This window comes from Capricornis sumatraensis, chromosome 1, assembly GCF_032405125.1.
Source record: "Capricornis sumatraensis isolate serow.1 chromosome 1, serow.2, whole genome shotgun sequence".
Taxonomy (NCBI): domain Eukaryota; kingdom Metazoa; phylum Chordata; class Mammalia; order Artiodactyla; family Bovidae; genus Capricornis; species Capricornis sumatraensis.
In genome coordinates this window covers 176,156,309-176,176,207 of record NC_091069.1, presented here as the reverse complement: position 1 = coordinate 176,176,207, position 19,899 = coordinate 176,156,309, and the positions used below count along the sequence as shown (strand labels likewise).

General features: G+C 36.0%; 1 protein-coding gene across 1 annotated transcript in view; it reads left to right on the top strand.

Moving 5' to 3' along the window:
* The window catches only part of ZNF148 (zinc finger protein 148), a 103,939-nt gene that overhangs the window by 11,694 nt on the left and 72,346 nt on the right, over window positions 1–19,899 (top strand). The window contains exon 3 of the mRNA XM_068973193.1: window positions 8,983–9,331. Coding sequence (XP_068829294.1) covers window positions 8,999–9,331 — 333 coding nt within the window. The 5' untranslated portion in view covers window positions 8,983–8,998. The remainder of the gene's footprint in view (window positions 1–8,982; window positions 9,332–19,899) is intronic.

Genomic DNA, 19,899 nt, shown 5'->3' with positions numbered 1-19,899 from the left:
AAGGAAACAATCATGTAGATAATTTAATAATCATTTATATTAAGTATATTGGTTAAAATTTAGACTTGTCAACTCTAACAGGTGCTTAAAATGGTAGAAATATATTTATGTTTATTTGAAAAGTCCATATAAACAAATTCAGGATTGTCTGGAAGCTCCAGAATCAACATGGCCTAGGTCTTTGTCTTGCTTTGTGTTCTTAATATGCGCCGTCTTATGGTCCAAGAAGGTGCCATCATGCCTGCCAATAGAAAGAAAGAAAAGGGAAGAACATTCCTTTTCCCTTTAGGAGAGTTATGTATAACATTTCTATTCATGTCCCATTGACTATAACTGTCACATGACCACAGCCAGCTGCAATGAAGGCTGGAAAACGAGCCTTATCTAGGATCTAGGTCATAAGTGTCTCACTTAATGTTTTGTTTTTGGGCAAGAAGGAGAGAACAGCATCTAGGGGTCAGCTAGTTGTCTTAGGTTAAGATTTGTCAGATTTACTTTCTATTTATCTAGTTGCTCTAAAATTAAAATATAATTTTTATCATCTAAGACGTTTTAACTCTTGGCCTGTGATAATACTTGGGAAATTGTTCTTACTTGAGTTTTGAGGCAATTTTAGTTTTGTGAATAGTCATCATAGTTCTTTGATTAAATACTGCTAATTTTGATATCATAAGATGGAATAAGGTCTTAAAAGTTAAAATTGATTTGAAATAATTCCTCATTTTGTTTCACTGCCATTAGATTGACATGATTTATTTAATATTTTTAGACTCTTAAGGCAAGGATGAGGGCCTCGGGTGAGATGATCTTTTAGCTACACATAAAGCTACATGATGTATAACTGGTTCCTTCTAACTCTAAAAAGTCTGTTATTCTAAATGTTCAGATCTCATCAGAACAACTTATTCCCAGAGACATTATATACTTGCTTTTTTAGATGAAAAGTATTTCATTGTGATTACATTTTGTGATTCTTATCGCATTTAAATATTTTATTTAAACATGTATCAATATGCTTCTATAAGAGAATTTATTAAAGGGTTGGAAATTAGTTGTCAATTTTCCATCATATTTTATGTCAACATCAACATGTATTAGCCTTGTTACCTTTTTCTGAGATTTAAGATAAGTTTTGATAAATTAGTATACTTGTATTTATATCAGGCCTCTTGATTTAGCTTTTAGTAAATGGTTGTAAGACATTGTAGGTGTTTTTGGCATTGAAGGTGATGAATACATTTTTACTTTTATTGTACTTCACAAATAAGGTTTGTACTGATAAGTGAGAACGTTTGTCCAGTGTTTAAAAAGTGTTGATTTGGATAGTTAACACTTCTCTGTTCTGGAATGAGTCTTTGTTATCATATAGTACATGTTAAAAATCACTTAGGTGTTTAGTGTTTGGACTAGGTAAACTTGTGTACAGGGAAGTTTAGGAAGTATTTTTTATATTCCTTTTAGTATACAAGGCTAGAAAATTTATAGTTTCCTCAAGATTAATTAATATTATTGTTTGAATTTTGGGTATTGGCATAAAGTGAAATGAATGAACAACTAGATTAAGCAGAATGTAGGATTCTGTTTTGCTTGGTTCGTTTTTACCCTTTCCCTCTCTCTTTTAAATGTAGCTATTTCTCAGCCAACAGTTGACATAAGTTTGATGTTTGGTATTTCCGAATAGCACTAATTTCTTATTGTTATGTTGTATTAGAAGACTGGCGACAGTATTTGAAATGGAGAATATGCTTAGATTTTGCTTTATTTCAGCAGAGCATCAGATATATGGAGATGCCTGTTAACTTTGGCTTAAATATTTATAAATTAATTTTCTGTGGTTAGAAAATGATCATAGGTTTTTATTTAGTTGTCATGTTGTATAAGGTGATTTATCTTACTCTGTAAATTCTTTTAGTAGACATCTTTTATTCTCACTGGCACTGATAAGAAAGGCCATTTTGTTTAGCTGTGATTATTATAAATGATCCTCCTATTAGGATGTTTTGAACAGTATCAATTTAAAAATCAGGGGGCATAGTTTACAAGATAAGCTTTGTAGATGCAAGGTGGTAGTTATACAAAGGTAATCTGAAGGGGTTTCTGGAGATAAAATATCCCTAGATAAGAGGTAGATCTTGTTTTTAAATTAGAGATGAAGCAGTTTTTGCTTAGGTCAACATTTTGAAGGATGAGAAAGAATAGAAAATTTAGGAGTGACAATTGGCAGATTATTAAATCCGTTTTTATCAAGGGTTTCTTTGTTGCTTTGTAGTACCAATTTGATCTTAAGGCTGATTGATATTTGTATTTGTAATGCTGATGTTTGTAAGGCATAATTTCTTACTGAATCCTACATAGGTTAGAAATACTACTATCCAAGTTAATTAGCATCCTTCAGATGAGTTTGTTGAAAAATACTTTGAATCAGAAGTAATTTGTGAAATATAGCTTTTTAAAAAAAAATCTGTTTCAGATTCCTTTAAGTACTTCTGTTTCACCTACAAGTGACTGAGTTTTGGTACAAAAGCAGGATATTTTTAATTTGGGAGAATATTTGGAGTTGGAAATTACTTTTTTGTTTTTTTAGAAAAGAATGATATTTAGGTTTGCCCACTATAATGACTCATTTAATGTTTTATATTATTCAGTAAATGTTAATGGAAAATAATATTACAGCCAAACTCAGTGAAAGAAACACAAAAGCAGTATCTTTAAGTGAGAAATATTTCTTTCATGGTTGAGTACAGATTTAATTAAAGGTGATAAAATGGCAGATGAATATTCACCTGTATTCTGAAGGAGAAATTAGATGCTTTCAAGAATTTGAGAAGATTATTGCACAAATCTTCAAATCTGTTTTCAGTTTAAAACATATAGCCCTTTTATTCTTGATATAGGTGTATCTTTGGTATAGCTCCTACATTTATCAGCCATATTTAGGATTGTTTTTAAAATTTCTGAGTGAATATGGGAAAGGAAAGAGAGAAAGAGAGATTTTCCTAAAATAACTTGGTAAAGGTTTGAAGAAAGAGTGGAAGGATTAAGAGGGTGTATAAATCCATGAAAAAAGAATGAAGGAGAAATGCACTGAGGCAGAAGTGGAAAACAGGAATTGTGGAAAGTGTCCACCCCTGATCAAGGAGAAAAGGGATTCTGTGTCACATAGAATTCTCTCCCATGGTAGCCATGAGATGGGAGTAGCCAGCTATGGGGAGTTGGATTGCTTTATCAAGCCAAGCAGCGGTGACAGGGTGGCCTCAGTGGGTGGGTGAGAAGAGAATGAGTTCAGCGAGCGCTTAGTGTCCAGGGCCTTTTCAAGACAGGAGGTAGTATGATATGGTAAAATGTGCATTGAACCAAGTAAGTTTGTCTTCAAATCCCCGTTTACCTCCTAGCTATGTAACTGTGGGTGAACTCCAGTTTCTGCATCTGTTAAATGGGCATATACTGTTACTGTCTTGAGTGTTACTGTAAACATTAAGTGAAGGAACATAACACACCAGTGTGCCCAGCATATTGTCTGTCTTACAGTAGATCCTCAGCACATGTTAATTTTCTTTCTTCTCCAGGTTATACTAATCTCTGAATTTTGTAATATAGCCTCAAACCTATTAATAAGTTTGGAGAGACATTTTCTTCATTCATTGCATAGAATTCCCATAAAAAAGCTCAGTAAGCATTTTAAGTGCCTTGTATAATTGATTAAAAATGAGTAATAAGGCCCAACTTGTTTATATATTATGCTTCTGTTAACTTTGTCCTCTGAAAACAAGCCCAGACTGAGAAAATACTTGTCTCAAATGCTTACATTAAAGCCCATGTGTTTGACTCCTTATTAAAAGCCCTAACTCAAAGCTTATATACTCTATTTCAACTTACACAAATCTATTATTATAAAGCTTAGTTTCTATTTGCTTGCACACAGTTGATTAGAAAGAAGCATTAAATTATAAGGTGACAAGAAGGGTCAACTGTCTCTTCTGGAAGACTGGAGAAAGTGATGGCTTGTAATTTATATTCTCTTTTTAAGTACTGCACTGCTGTTAGGCTTACATGTTTCGGATTACTTAATTGGCTGTAACTTGGGTTAATTTTACATGACTGAACCAAACATTTTTCAATACTGAAGGATAGTGAGGGTGTGTGTGGGTGTGTGAATGGAGCAGAAAGCTGAATTGTGATCCCTTCAGTATCCCTGTTATTATGTATAACTTCTAGCTTCTCTGGCAGAGGGATGGAGATGGAAGGATTAAACTTGGAAGGAGGAAAAGAATACAGTGTTTGAAATAGTCTGTTGGAGGGAGAAATTGGCCCGAGGTAGGCCCCTTCCTTCCTTCTGTCTTCCTAAGTTCTGGTTTTTAGTAATCTGTGTTCTAGGTAACTCCAGAAGGAGTGCCATTTTACCTTTAGTTAGCTGAGTTATTTCTAGAACATCATTGTCCATCCTGTCTTGGATCTTAATAGCTCTGTGATTTTATATTCTTTGTCAGCTACCCAAACTTCCTTTACAAACAAAATAATGGATTGTTATAAGGAGCTAAGGGTGGCTTAGAGCTTATTACTCCATCTAGTCATTCTTTCCCCCTGTTTGACAGAGGCTCCTGGGAATGTAGATTAGTTATTTCTTTGTTTCTTCCAGAGCAGCCTTTCTTGTAAGAGACATGACTTAAGCATTCTTTCTTTCTCTCTGCTGTGTAATATTCCATTAATTATATAGACATTTGGGTCAAAAAACAGTTGGCTTTTAAGATTTAGCAGAAAGAGACACTTAAATATTCACATTTTAGTGTGGATAGATAACATCAGTTTCATTTATTTGTACTTGACTGAATCTTCCTGAAAATACTGAAATAGAGGGAAAGTAGCCTGTGTTAACTTTTGAGCACGCATGGAGTCTTTTGCAGGGTTTGGGTTTTTGAATGTGCAGTGAAGTGAAGCACATGGGAGCTTTGACTGACGTCATATAGGAGGTGTAAGGGAGAAATTTAAGGTTGGTGAGAGCTTCAAGGACAGTAAAAAACATACTTTTCCTGATCATTTTTCTTAGGGTAACTTTGTCCTTTTCCCTTTTACCATAGGCTTAGTGAAATTAACTTTGTTTGAGAGCCTTGTTTATTTCCTGTCCAGCTTTCTCTGCCCCAACACTGGTTAAGATATGTGATACAAGTATGGCTCACTTATTTGTCTGTATATCTTCTTGATTTTTCCCCCCATGTATCTTGGAGAACTTTGAGCCAGCACATATGGCTGCCTCATTCATTTTAATGGCTAATGTGTATTCCACTGTGTGGATGAATCATAGTTAAACAGGTTTTCCATTAGAGGATGCTTAGGCCGTTTCCAATCCTTTTCCATTAAAAGGTCACATCCTTGTACATAAATCTTTGGTTAATTTTTATGACTAAGCACATACATAGGATTATATATACTCCTAGCAATGAGATTGTTGTGTCAGTGGTCAACAGTTTTCATTTTGGTAGATATTTCCAAAGCTAACCTTAAAACTGTCAGAGCAGTGTTCCTTGATATTGAAGTCTGTGTTGATATCTTAATATTTTCTGGTATTTCAGGGAAATTGTCTCAGAAACAGTTTCTAGGCTAGCCAGTAACTTGAAATACATAGGTTAATTTGGGGTTAGAGGAATAAGAAACCAAATGTGAAAAAGGAAGATCGATTCCTTTTTCTGTCTATATGGACTGTTTTCAAGAAAATTTTCATAGAGGTCAAGTTTGCCCTTTATTGACAGTGTTTCCACTTCCCATTCCATTTACTGCTTCCTTACTGAGTTGTGGTGTCTTCCTGTTTCAGATGCCTCATTCTGGCACTTTTTTTTTTTGCATACTTATCTTCCCCCAAATATTCTCTACCTCCAAAGTATTTTGACTTCCTCAATACTTACTGTTCCAGCCTGATGTTAGGGATAAGACTAGTTTTGTAAAAATTAAATTTTTATGTTTGTTTTCCTAGGTTTATTATATGTTAACACACTGTTATAGGAGTAGAGTTGTAAGCACTACGCATATATTAGGATAGGGCTTCCTTCATAGCTCAGTTGGTAAAAGAATCTGCCTGCAATGCAGGAGACCCAGGTTTGATTCCTGGGTTGGGAACATCCCTTGGAAATGAGATGGAAATGGAAGGAAATGGCAAGCCACTCCCATATTCTTGCCTGAAGAATCCCATGGACAGAGGAGCCTGGTGGGGGGTTGCAAGACTCAGGCACGACTTAGCAACTACACTACCACCACCGTATATTAGGATATACTAAACTTTTTTAATTTGATGCGGTACATTCTAAAAAACATTGGAGATGAGGACCACTGCTTTAGGGAAATGTAGACCTTGCTGCGGGTTAGTAAGTCAGCTTTAACTTTTGGTACTCTTAAAAAAAAAAAAAAAAAGTCTGTCCTAGGTTAATTTGTCTGATATCTTTTATTAATGTCTGCTTTTAATGATTACTTCTTTTTACTTCTCCCATATTCTTTAAAAGCTCCCAGGGGGTGTGGGGGTATGTTTTTATTTTAATAATGATGTATGTGGCAATAGCAGATGTCACAGAAGTAAAGGGTGGCTTTGTGTATATATTGGTCCCTTTTGAGTCCTTTAGGAAAACAGTAAATAGATTAGAAGTATATAATTGGTTTGGTAAGGAATTCCAAAGAAATAAGCAAATTTTAACCCTAGGAGACTTAAGTTTATTAGTTGTAGGAAAGTTTATTCTCTAAGAAATGTGATAAATAGAATATTTGAAGAAGACAGTTATTTGGTGATGTATTTTGAATATTTGTCATTTAGACCACTAAAATATTTCAAAAAGGGAAATTAAATTCTTGTTCCTTTGTCCAGTATGTCTTCTGGATTTATGATACTCACTGTACCAGGGAAGACACAGCAAGTATGAATTACATTTTTCTTTTGTTTACGTTACTGTTTATGTGAGCTGTTTTTAAGCTGTTGTGTTTTTGTTGAGTTGCTAAGTCGTATCTGACTCTTTTGCAACCCCATGGACTGTAGCCCACCTGGCTCCTCTGTTCATGGGATTTCCCAGGCAAGAATTTTGGAGTGGGCTGCTGTTTCCTTCTCTAGAGGATTTTCCTGACCCAGGGATTGAACCCAAGTCTCCTGCTTGGCAAACAGATTCTTTACCACTGAGCCACCTGGAAAACCCCAGTTTTTGAGCTGTACATTTGAATAAAGTTTTCTCCCTAGATGGTGTTAGTAAATGAAAGATTATTTTAGATTTCAGCAGTGTATTTAAATTTAACATTTGAAAGCTGTGGTTAAAGTAGTAACCATTACTACCTCATTGATTTATACTTAATACATTTACTAACTGTAGTCCTTTCATGTTGGGTGAATGTATGTGTTTATTTTATACAGCCTGGTAAAAAACAAGCCATACCAGTGCCTTGACAGTCTTTAAGGTAAAATGTCTTTGGATTTCAAGATTATTGTTATGCTAGTTCCTTGAGTAACACAATGGAGTGTGAATTTATAGCAACCAAAGTTAGAAGAGCAGGATTGATATTGCCTATTTTTCGTATAATAATGGGGAAAAAAGATAATGTAATTATTTAGTAGGGTCTAATTCTTATGACCTCTTAAATTTAATCATGGGCAACTATCTAAGAATATATTAGTAATGAAAATACTTTTTCTATTTTAACAAATTTAAAGTATTTAAAAGAAATAAAATTACTTTATAGAAAGTTCAAATTAGAGAGAAATACAAGTATGAAACAACCCAGTGGTAATTGTTAGCATTTTCAGTAAAGCTGTGTACATTCAGACACATATTTACATACACATTTCCCTTAATATATTGGGCTGTTTCCCAAAATTTTAAAATATTTTTCAAGAATATTTTTTGACTGTATTTAAAAAAAAATTTCAACAGACTTTTTATTGAAGTATAATAACTGACAGAAATGTGTGCATATCACAGATACACATCTTAAAATTTTACAAAGTGGGCACACCTGTATAGCCAGCATTCCACTCAAGAAAAAATGTTGTCTGCTCCCAGATACCCCACTTCCTCCTATCAACAGTCTCCTCACACAAGCATAGCCATTTTTCTGATTCTATTTTTAAGAAAAACTTTGAGATATAATTTTTATAAAATAAAATTTGCCCATTCTAAGAGTACAATTCAATAATTTTTAGTAAATTTATTGAGTGGGGCAACCATTACTTTAGTTTTAAAATGCATGTATGGATATAATTTAACCCAATTTCTTTTTGTTGACTACTTAGTGTAATTCCAGTTTTTCACTATTAAAGTACTGCCATAGTGATTTTTCATACCTATCTTTATATGCATATTTCTGATTTCATCAGGATAGTTTCCTAAAAGTATTATTTGTCACCAGTTCAAAGAATATATGCATTTTTATGGGTTTTGATACAGTGTACCAAATTACCTTTGGAAATAGTTGAACTAAAGTACTCCCACTGTCAGTAGATTTTTTCCCTGCGAGCTCAACCTTGGATGTATTTTTTAAGAGTTGTTATCAATTTGGGGGATAAAATACGGTTTTAATGTTCATTTCTTTGATACTGCTGTGACTACTATTTCATATATTTAGTGACTGTTTCTAATTTTTCTTTATGATTTACCTGATAGTATTCTCTCAGTTTATTTCTTAATGTTATTTCTTATTTTAATTTTAAAGATGTCTTAATACATTAAAGGATATGGAGCCATCTGGTGTTGCAAATACTTTCTCCCAGTTTGCTTTATTTCATGCTCATTTTTCGTAATGAAATAGATTAGTGCCTTAATGTCAGAAATAAAAATTTGTGTTTTATTCTACCAGCTTTTGGAAATTTACTGGTAATTTTTAAATTGGAGGCAATATTGAATTATGTGAATAAAACTTTTATTGAAGTATGGATACCTTTCATAATTTGAAATTTAAAAAATTCAAGTAGACATACAAAACTAATTTATTATGCTTTGTTGCCAAACTTGGTCTTTCTAGGCAGTTATACTTAAGCATGAACATTGACGACAAACTGGAAGGATTATTTCTTAAATGTGGCGGCATAGACGAAATGCAGTCTTCCAGGGCAATGGTTGTAATGGGTGGAGTGTCTGGCCAGTCTACCGTGTCTGGGGAACTGCAGGAATCGGTGCTTCAAGATCGGAGTATGCCTCACCAGGAGATCCTTGCTGCAGATGAAGTGTTACAAGAAAGTGAAATGAGACAACAGGATATGATACCACATGATGAACTCATGGTCCATGAGGAGACAGTGAAAAATGATGAAGAGCAGATGGAAACGCATGAAAGACTTCCTCAAGGACTACAGTATGCACTTAATGTCCCTGTAAGTAATTCCTTTATAAGATACTAAGCTTAGTTAGAAACATAATTTTCTGTTGAGTGATATAGTCATTGAAGAAATTTCAAAAAATGTTTAAAATCTGAATATAAATAGTTCAAATGTGTGTTCTAAAATAGATATACCAAATATTGATAAAAATCATGATGATAAGGCAAAATTAAGTTTTTGTATTATATACATTTTAGAAACATATTTTCTGGATAACATTTATTTGTCAGGATTATTGTGCATTAAATTTTAGGTGCTTAATTTTAAAAGATAACTTTGTTTTAACTTTTGGATTTCTCCTTAAAGAATAGAAGGATTGGAAGAAAAGAAAAGTATAAGGATTGAATCTGGAGCATTGCTAGAAAAAGATCATATACTTGAGAATTTTTCCTTCAAATTTTGTAACTGTTGGCAATTCCTGCCTTCTTTTATTTTTTCATTATTTTAAAAAAGTATTTCACCCTTTCAGTCTTTCCTGTTCAACCTCGATGTCACAGGTCATCACCTAAGACACTCTTTTGTAGATACCCGTAACTTTTTTTTCAATTCAAAGGAGCATTTATTGAGCCCACATTAAATGGGACATGCTTAAGATATTATGAGATGCCCTTCTTTTGTGTACAGTTTCTGCTTATCTTCAAGTGGATACATGCTGTGTCTCACAGTCTTTGTAGTTATTCAAGCTTCTATAATGGAATGGTAGGCTTGTTCAGAGACTCACAATCTTTTTAGAAAGTTGTACATTTTCTGGGAAAAAAAAAAAAGGCAACAGTAACAAACCAAAACAGTGAGCTGGACTTGTTGCTTCCCCTGAAGGTTCAGGGCTCATTTGGTGCTTCAGTCACAGGCTCTTTGGAACAACCAGCAATGACCTCTTCATAATCTTCACTCCAAAAATTATCTGTGTGAAGTGAATTGTAATCAGCTCTGGCCTCAGTGACTTCTTTCTTAGTACTGAGGGTATTTAATTCCACATCAGTAGGCAATGCAAAAGTCTGTGTGTTGTTTAAGTACAAGTCAGTGATTGTTTCTGTGTTTTGGTCACTGATCAAGTCTAGTAGTTCAGTGGCTGGCTGGCTGTAGGTCAGTGGTGAATTCTGGGAGCAGTGTGGGATAAGTCACAGCCAGGGCAAACCAGGCAGAGGAGCAGGGCCTTCCTGAGCATGGTGCGGATGCAGGCAGGGAGTCTGAGAAGCTGAGTGGTTTTTTTGCCTTCTGTGTCTTTATTTTTACCTGATGATCAGCAAAACTACTACTGTCATAAAATCTTCTTCTATTCTTTATGTGATATTAAACCTGGATCCTTTCTGTACTTCGAATATACTGTGCTTTTTCTTGTGCTTTAGGACCCTCACGTACCCTACTTGTAATATTCCCCTTAATCATAACCCCTCTCTGTTTTTTAAACTGATCAGTGCTTCATCATCATCAGCCTGCCACCTCAGTCTAGGTTTACTCCCTGCAGTAGGGACTTGTTCAGTTTGTCTCTAATAGATAGTAGGCTCTTTGAGAGCATGAATTTTGTCTTATTTTTCATTATGGCCCAGGTGTTAGCACATGATGTGAATGAGTGGGTAACTACTTACAGTTGTGTTCTAATACATGTGCTCACGGACTTTTACCTAGTCTATTGCAGTAGCCTTTTACTTTTTCTGCCTGTCGATGGTGATTAATTACATTAATTAATTTTTTAATGCTGAATCAGCCTTGCATACCTGGAAGAAATCCCGCTTTGTTGTGGTGTATAATTATTTTTATACATTTTAAAAATTCAATTTACTAGTAACCTGTTGAAGATTGTTGCATCTGTATTCATGAGATAGATTGGTCTAGTTTTCTTTTCTTGCAGTATCTTTGTTTCGATGTTAGAGTAACCCTGGTTTCATAGAATGAGTTAGGAATATTCACTCTGCTTTGGTCTTCTGGGAGAGATTGTAGAGAGCTGGTACAATTTCTTCCTTGAGTGTTTGATGGAATTCACCAGTGTAGGGCCTGGTACTTCCCTTTTTGGAAGGTTAGTAATTCAGTTTCTTTAATAGCTATGTATGTTTCTTCTTATGTGAGTTTTGACAGATTGTGTCTTCTGAGGAATTGGTTCAATTCATCTAGGTTATCAAATTTGTGGGTATAGAGTTGTTCATAGTATTCTTTTATTATTCTTTTAGTGTCCATGCGGTCTGCAGTGATGGTCCCACCTTAATTTCTGGTATCAGTAATTTATGTCTTTTTGTCTTAGCCTGACAAGAGGCTTGCTGCCTTTTTTTTTTTTTTTTTTAAGTATGTCAAAGTTGCTTATTTACTTATTTTTGGTTGCACTGGGTCTTCCTTGCTGTGTGCGGGCTTTCTCTAGTTGCAGTGAGCAGAGGCTGCTCTTTGTCTTAACAATTTTTAAGCATATATATTACATCCAGTGTCAGCATACAGTTAATTGCACTGTCATTGTACAGTAGAGCTCTAGAACTGTTTTGTCTTGCAAAGCTGAATTTCTGTACCCACTTAACACCAGTTCTCCATTGTTCCCTCCCCCTAGTTTTATAGAGAATTAGCTTTTGATTTTTTTCTGTTGTTTTCCAGTTTTCAATTTCATTGATTTCTCCTTTAATTTTTATGATATCTTTTCTTATGTTATTTTGGATTTAATTTGCCACCCATGGTTTTTGGGCTTCTCAGGTGGCACTAGTGGTAAAGAACCTGCCTGCCAATGCAGGAGACACGAGTTCAGTCCCTGTGTTGGAAAGATTCCCTGGCGGAGGGCATGGCCACCCACTCCAGTATTCTTGTCTGGAGAATCCCACGGACAGAAGAGCCTGGCGGGCTGCAGTCCATAGGGTTGCAAAGAGTTGGGTGTGACTTTGCGACTGAACACACACACACACATAGTGTTCAGTGATACAAATTTCTCTCTAAGCACTGCGTTCACAGTGTTCCACAAATTTTGAGAAGTTGTATTTTTATTTTCTTTTGGTTCATTTTATCTTTTTTTTCTGAGATATGTTCTTTGATTCATGTGTTATTTGGAAGTGTGTTATTTAATCTCCAAGTTTTGGGGATTTTTCAGCTATTTTTTTGTTACTGATCTATAGTTTTAATTCAGTTATGGTCTGAGAGTGTATATTGTATGATTGTTTATTGTTTTACATTTATGAAGTTGTGTGTTTTATGTGTCCTCAATGTTGTTTGCCTTGGCAAATGCTCCATGTGAGATTGAAAACAATAAAATAGTCTGTTGATGGTAATAGCTTTCTTCTTGGACTGATTGTAACCTGAGCCATACCTGTCTGTTTTTCAGGTGATCTTTTCAAAATGAGATTTATACTTATCATTTTCCTCCCAGAAATTTTTCAGAGGTTTCTTTTTGCTAAAAAGCTGAAATGCGCTCTTGTGCTTGGGGTAAAAGAGCCTTTGAATTAGGTCTGTTCTTATCTTATCCAGCCTCTGCAAGCCCTACACTTCGTAGTTTAAGTACATTGAAATTATATTAGTTGCCCAGGTCCAATGTGATTTTTCCTCTTATTTCTGTACATGTTGGATACACCTGTAATATTCTTTGTTTGGCAGTCTACTATTTTTCACTTCTCAAAACTTGCCTTTGTGTAATTTTTCATTATAACAACTAACTTTTCATTTCTTTGCTTGTGAGACCATAAGGCCTCTTCTCTGAAACTTGTATTTTAACTTTGTGTTCTCAGTAACTGGGCTGTGGAGGCAGTCATATATTTTTTGAGTGAAAGAAATGTTTTTTAACTGAGAAAAAGTTTGAAGTGAAATGTGGATCCTAAGTTAAAATTCAGAATTTTGACAGCTGCCTAAACTTGTATGTAACCCATAATGCATCAAGATGTAGAATATTTTCATCATCCTGGAAAGTTTGTTTTCTTCTTGGTCAGTCCACTCCACAATTGTTCTGATCCCCCCACCCCCGCCCCTCCTCCCCATCATAAATTAATGTTGTCCCTTGAGAACTTTGGGCTTCCCTGGTGGCTCAGACGGTAAAGAATCTGCCTGCAGTGTGGGAGACCTGGGTTCAATCCCTGGGTTGAAAAGATTCCCTGGAGAAGGGAATGGATGCCCACTCCAGTATTCTTTCCTGGAGAATCCCGTGGACAGAGGAGCCTGGTGGGCTACCGTACATGGGGTCGCAAAGAGTCAGACACAGTTGAGTGACTAATGTGAGAACTCTATATGAATGGAGTCATGTGCAACTCTTCCCTCCAGCTTCTTTTGCTCAGCATAGTGTTTCTGCAGTTTTCCATGTTGGTTTAGTGTTATCAGTAAGTAGTTCATTTTTTTCATTATTGATTAACATTCTGTTGTTACATTATCCTAAAATTTTCTTTCCCTCTTTATGGTTATTTATTATCTCTAGTTTTCAACCATTATGAATAAAGTCACTGTGAATGTTGTTAAAAAAGTCTTTTTAAATTTCTTCTGGGTACATTTTTTAGAAGTTAAGCTGTTTCTCTTCTGTTTTCTTTTTGTTTAATCTGGTTTCTATCTTTGCCATCAGTATTATTCTTGATGGGTATATTTTCTATACAAAATCCTGAGATCAGGTAGCGTAGGTCCTCCAGTTTGGTTTTTCTTTGGCAGATTACTGTGACTGTTCTAGTTTGTTTGCATTTTCATGTAAAATGCAGGATCAGCCTCTCAGTTTCTATAAAATGAACTATCTGGGTTTTAGTTAAGATTACATTGTTTGTGTATATTGACTTGATAAAAACCAGCAACTAAGAAGTAGAGGCTTCCAGTCCATGAACATGGTGTATTGTTATGTTTGCTTTGCTTTTCTTTAACTTCTCTTGGCATAGTTTTTATCATGTAGAGTTTCTGGACATATTTATTTGGTTAAGTTTATCCTTAAGTATTCCATGTTTAAGATGTTATTGTAAATGGTGTTAAAAAAAAAAACTTGCAGTGTCTAATTGTTCGTGACCAGTATATAGGAATGCAGTTGATTCTTTTTATGTTGACTATGTATCGTGTGATCTTGTTACGTGTACCTGTTCTAGTAAGATTCCTTCGGTTTTTTTCAGGGTCCCTATTGTCCATATGTTTTAAATCTTCCTTTCCAATTTATATGTTTTTTACTTTTTTCTTCCTTATTGTATGGACTAGGCGTCCAGAACAGTGTTGAATAAAAGTGGTAAGAGTCGGTATTTTTGCTTTTTTCCTGATCTTTAGGGGATTGTATTCAGTTTTTCACCATTAATAATTGTTTTAGCTATACATTTTTTATTCAGTTCAGTTCAGTTGCTCAGTCGTGTCCGACTCTTTGCGACCCCATGAATCGCAGCACGCCAGGCCTCCCTGTCCATCACCAACTCCCGGAGTTCACTCAGACTCACGTCCATCGAGTCTATAATGCCATCCAGCTATCTCATCCTTTGTCGTCCCCTTCTCCTCCTGCCCCCAATCCCTCCCAGCATCAGAGTCTTTTCCAGTGAGTCAACTCTTCGCATGAGGTGGCCAAAGTACTGGAGTTTCAGCTTTAGCATCATTCCTTCCAAAAAAATCCCAGGGCTGATCTCCTTCAGAATGGACTGGTTGGATCTCCTTGCAGTCTAAGGGATTCTCAAGAGTCTTCTCCAACACCACAGTTCAAAAGCATCAAAAAGGAAGGAAAATCATAACAGGTGCCAAAACTAGGTTAGCATCCTCTACATAAATTTTTCATAGGTTATCTTTATTTACGAGGTGGAAGATGTTTTCTTTGTAGTTTGCTGAGATTTCTTTTAAAGTTGTGAATGGATGTATAACTTCATTGATATTTTTTCTGCACCTATTAGATGATCATATGATTTTCCTTCCTTTTCTTAAAGTAAACTTATTGATTTTCAAATGTTAAGCCAGTCCTGCATTCCTGGGATAAATTGCACTTGGTCATGATACATTGTCCTTTTCATATGTTCTTGGATTCAGTTTACTGATTTTTTAAAAAGAATGTTTATGTATATGTTTATGAGGCATATTGTTTTCTTGCAGTCTTGTTTCAGGTATATTGGCATTATAAAAAATAGTTTCTTCTCTAGTTTCTGAAACTTTATAGAAAATTGGTGTTATTTCTATCATAATAATATATATTTAGTGGACTTTACCAATAACTTAATCTAGGGTTTAGTTTCGTTTGTGGGAAAGTTTTACTTCCAAATTTTAAACTTTTAAAACATAAAAAGCTAATCAGATTTAAAATTTTTCTTGATTCAGTTTTGACAAATTATATTTTTCAAGGAATTTGACCATTTCATTTTTAAAAAATTTTTTAAATTGAAGGATAATTGCTTTACAGAATTCTGTGGTTTTCTGTTGTACATCAGCAAGAATCAGCCATAGGTACACCCATGTCCTCTCCCTCCTGGACCTTCCTCCCGTCTCCCTCCCCATCCCACCCTTCAGCCTTTCACAGAGCCCCTGTTTGAGTTCCCCGAGTCATACAGCAGACTCCCGTTGGCATTCTGTTGTGCGTATGGCATTGTAGATTTCTGTGTTGCTCTCTCCATACAGCTCCCCTTCTCCCTCTCCTACCGCATCCTCAGGTTTGCTCTCTCTGTCTGTTTCTCCATTGCTCCCCTGAAAATAAATTCATCAGTGCCATCTCTTTAGATTCCATATATATGTGTCAGTACACAATGTTTATATTGTGTACTTTCTGACTTTCACTCTGTATAATAGGCTCTAGTTTCATACACATCATTAGAACAGATTCAGATGTATTCTTTTTCATAGCTGAGTAGTATTCCATTGTATGTATGTACCACAGCTTCTTTATCCATTCATCTGTTGATGGACATGTAGGTTGCTTCCGTGTTCTAGCTATTGTAAGTAGTGCTGCAGTGAACATTGGGGTACAAGTGTCTTTTTCAGTTTTGATTTCCTCAGGGTATATGCCTAGGAGTTCATTTTTTAATTGAACAAAAATTCTCATAATATTTTCTCAATTCCTTTATTGTCTAAAGGCCTTGTAATAATTTCTTTTTTCACCTTGATAGTGCCAGTTGTCTTTTTCTTGATTAATCTGGGGAGAGATTTGTTGGTTATTCTGGTCTCTTCAAAGAGTAAGTTTTGGTTTTAGTGCCTCAGTAGTAAAGAATGCACCTACCAATGCAGGAGATGCAGGAGACATGGGTGCGATCCCTGGGAGGGAAGATTGTCTGGAGAAGGAAATTGCAATCATGGCCAGGAAAATTCCATGGACAGAGGAGCCTGGCAGGTTACAGTTCATGGGGTTACAAAGAATCAGACATGACTGAATGCACACACACATTGTTCATTTCAACGTTCATCTTTACTCTCAAGTTATTTCTTTCCTTATGCTTACTTTATTTTAATTTGTTCTTATTTTCTCAGTTTTTTAAAGTAGAAGGTTTGGTAGCTGTTTTAGATCTTTCTTTTTGATGTAAGCATTTTAAGCTCAAAAGTTCTCAATTTCTTTTGTGATTTCTTTGTGACCCATGCTTAATTTCTGAATATTTGAAGTTTTCCAGGTATCTTTTTGTCATTGATATTTAGACACTGAGGTCACAGACTGTACATGTACAACTTAGACACTGTGGTCAGAGACTACATGTACAACTTAAGCCCTTTTAAATTTGTTGAGTCTTACAAGATCTAAACATATGGTTACCTGGTGAATGCTCTGTATTCACTTGAGAAGAATGTGGAGTCTGACTTTTGTCGGGTGGGTTTTTTTGTAAATGTTGATCAGGTCAGTTTGGCTAGTTGTATTCTTATTTTTTTTTAAATTTATTTTTATTGGAGTATAGTTGCTTTATAGTGTTGTGTTAGTTTATATTGTACAGCAAAAACGAATCAGCTATGCATATACATATATCCCTTCTTTTGGATTTCCTTCCCGTTTCGGTTACCATAAAGGATCTAGTAGAGTTCCTTGTGCTATCTGGTAGGTTCTCATTAGTTATCCAATTTATACACAGAATCAGTAGTGTATGTATGTCAGCACCAGTCCCCCAGTTTCTCCCACCCGTCCCCTTTTCCTCTTGGTATCCATGCATTTGTTCTCTATATAACTTTTATATCCTTACTCATCTGCTTATTCTCCAGGCATTAAAGTTTGTTTGCAGAAAGATCCAGTTCAGATTATACATTGCATTAACTGTCATGTCTCTTTAGTTTTCTTAACTCTGGGTTAGTTCCTCTCTTTAAAAATTTTATGATAATCATATGTAAAAATTACCATTTTGTAGAATGTCATTCAGTTCAGGTTTATATGATTTTTCCTCTTAGAGAGACTTGTTATTTTGGCAGGCGTATTGCAAAAAGTGATGCTGTGTTTGTTGCCCATTGCATTTGAACAGGTGGCACATGATTATTATTTTCCCCCTTCTGATGATGGTTCACTTTGATCAGTTAATTGAGGTAGGGTCTGCCAGGTTTTGCCAGTGTAAAGTTAACCTTATCCCTCATCATACCTTGAAGTTTGTTCATTTATTTATTTGTATCAATATTGATTTTGGAGTTTTGTTCACTGGGTAAAATCAACTGTGATTAGTGCTTAGTTGAAGATTTGGCCATTCTGAGCCTCTTCAGGTTGGCTTCTGTGTTCTTTTGACCTGTCCCATCAGTCCTTGAGCACTTCCTTTAAGTCATGAGATGTTGTAGGCTTATATTGTATTTTACATGCCCCATCCCTGGAATCTGACATTTTTTCTTAGGAGTCCTAGTTCATTTTAGTGGAGAATGATGTTTAGAAGCCAAGATCTGAGTGCTCAGTGTGCTGCTCATTGCTGGTGGAGTATAACTGCTCCCAGGACTGTTAGTGGATAAAGCCAGAGAATATATATATATGTACATACTTACATACATTTATATGTATATATGTACATACATTTACATCTATAATTATCCATGTATCTATAAGTATTGAAAACCATGAGTTCACACTGATACCTCCAATTATAGTCCATTACCATGGAGTACATTTCAGTTTGCTTCCTCCCATATTTTATGAGTCCTTTCTCAGACAGTGATAAACCTGATTCTGTTATCCTTAGTGTATCTATTTACTTACCCCCAACCCCTGTATGTAACTATTTCCCTTCAGCACTGTTGCCCTTCTCCCCTTCCTGATCGGTTGGATGCTCTCTTCCCAGCTCCTGTACTCCATGGCAGTGCAAGCCATCCCTTGTCTCCTGTGTGGATGCCTTCCTGCATGTGCTTTGGCGGTTGCACTGGGCCTCAGTTACCACATGGATCTCTCCTTGTACTCTGTGCTGGTCCATGCCCAGTCCTCACACCACTTAGTTCTGGTACCTTGCTCAAGGCTGCTCTTCCCCCACAGCATAGACCCTTCTTTACGTTGCTTGTGCTCTGACACTTTCATACTGAACTGCCCTTTTAACTGGAGAACTTCCTCTCTCTGCTGACACTCTGATGTCTTACTTTGGGCAGCCCTCCCATGCCAGTGCCCTCTTCATTCTGTCTAGGACCTGAAACCATGTTTTGCTCCAGAGTATGGCCTTAGAGGTGAATGGTTCATGGAGCCTAAGTAGATAGGGAAAGTCAGGAATTGGAAGGGATAAGATTTATCCTTTTGTTTTCTTTAAAAAAACCTTAATTTTGAAATTATATAGATTCATAGGTAGTTGCAAAAATAATACAGAGAGGTTCCATGTACCCAGTCTGGCAGTTTCTCCCCAGTGATGACATTTTATATAACTATAGTACAAAATCTCAAAATAAAGAAATTGACATTGCTGCAACATGTCCATTTTTGTATGCTTTATCCTACAAGTAGATACAGAACTAATCCTTCATACCAAAGATCTCCCTGGTGCCACCCCTCTGTAGTTACACTGCTTCTTGTTGCCCCCACCATTCCTAACCCCTGGCTATCCTACCCTACTCTGTTTTCTGTCTCTAAAACTTCATCATTTTGAGAATATTTTATCTGAGATATTGGAATCAATATATTAAGTGACCTTTTGAGATTGACTTTTTTCACTTAATGTAATGCCTGCAAGAGCCATCTGAGTTATTGTATGTATAAATGCTTTGTTTTTTTTTTTTTTAGTAGTATTCTATGGTATAGCTCAACTGGTTAAGAATCCACTTGCAATGCAGGAGACCCCAGTTTGATTTCTGGGTCAGCAAGATCCCTTGGAGAGGGGATAGGCTACCCACTCCAGTATCCTTGGGCTTCCCTGGTGACTCAGATAGTAAAGAATCGGCCTGCAGTGTGGGAGGCTTGGGTTCGATCCCTGGGTTGGGAAGATCCCCTGTAGGAGGGCATGGCAACCCACTCTAGTATTCTTGCCTGGAGAATCCCCATGGACAGAGGAGCCTGGTGGGCTATAGTCCATGGCGTTGCAAAGAGTTGGACACGACTGAGCGACTAAGCACGCACACACAATTCCATGGTATGGTTGTTAAGTCAAATCAGTTCAGTTGCTCAGTCATGTCTTATTCTTTGCAACCCCATGGACTGCAGCACGCCAGACTTCCCTGTCCATCACCAACTCCTGGAGCTTGCTCAGACTCGTCCATCAAGTCAGTGATGCCCTCCAACCATCTCATCCTCTGTTGTCCCCTTCTCCTCCTGCCTTCAA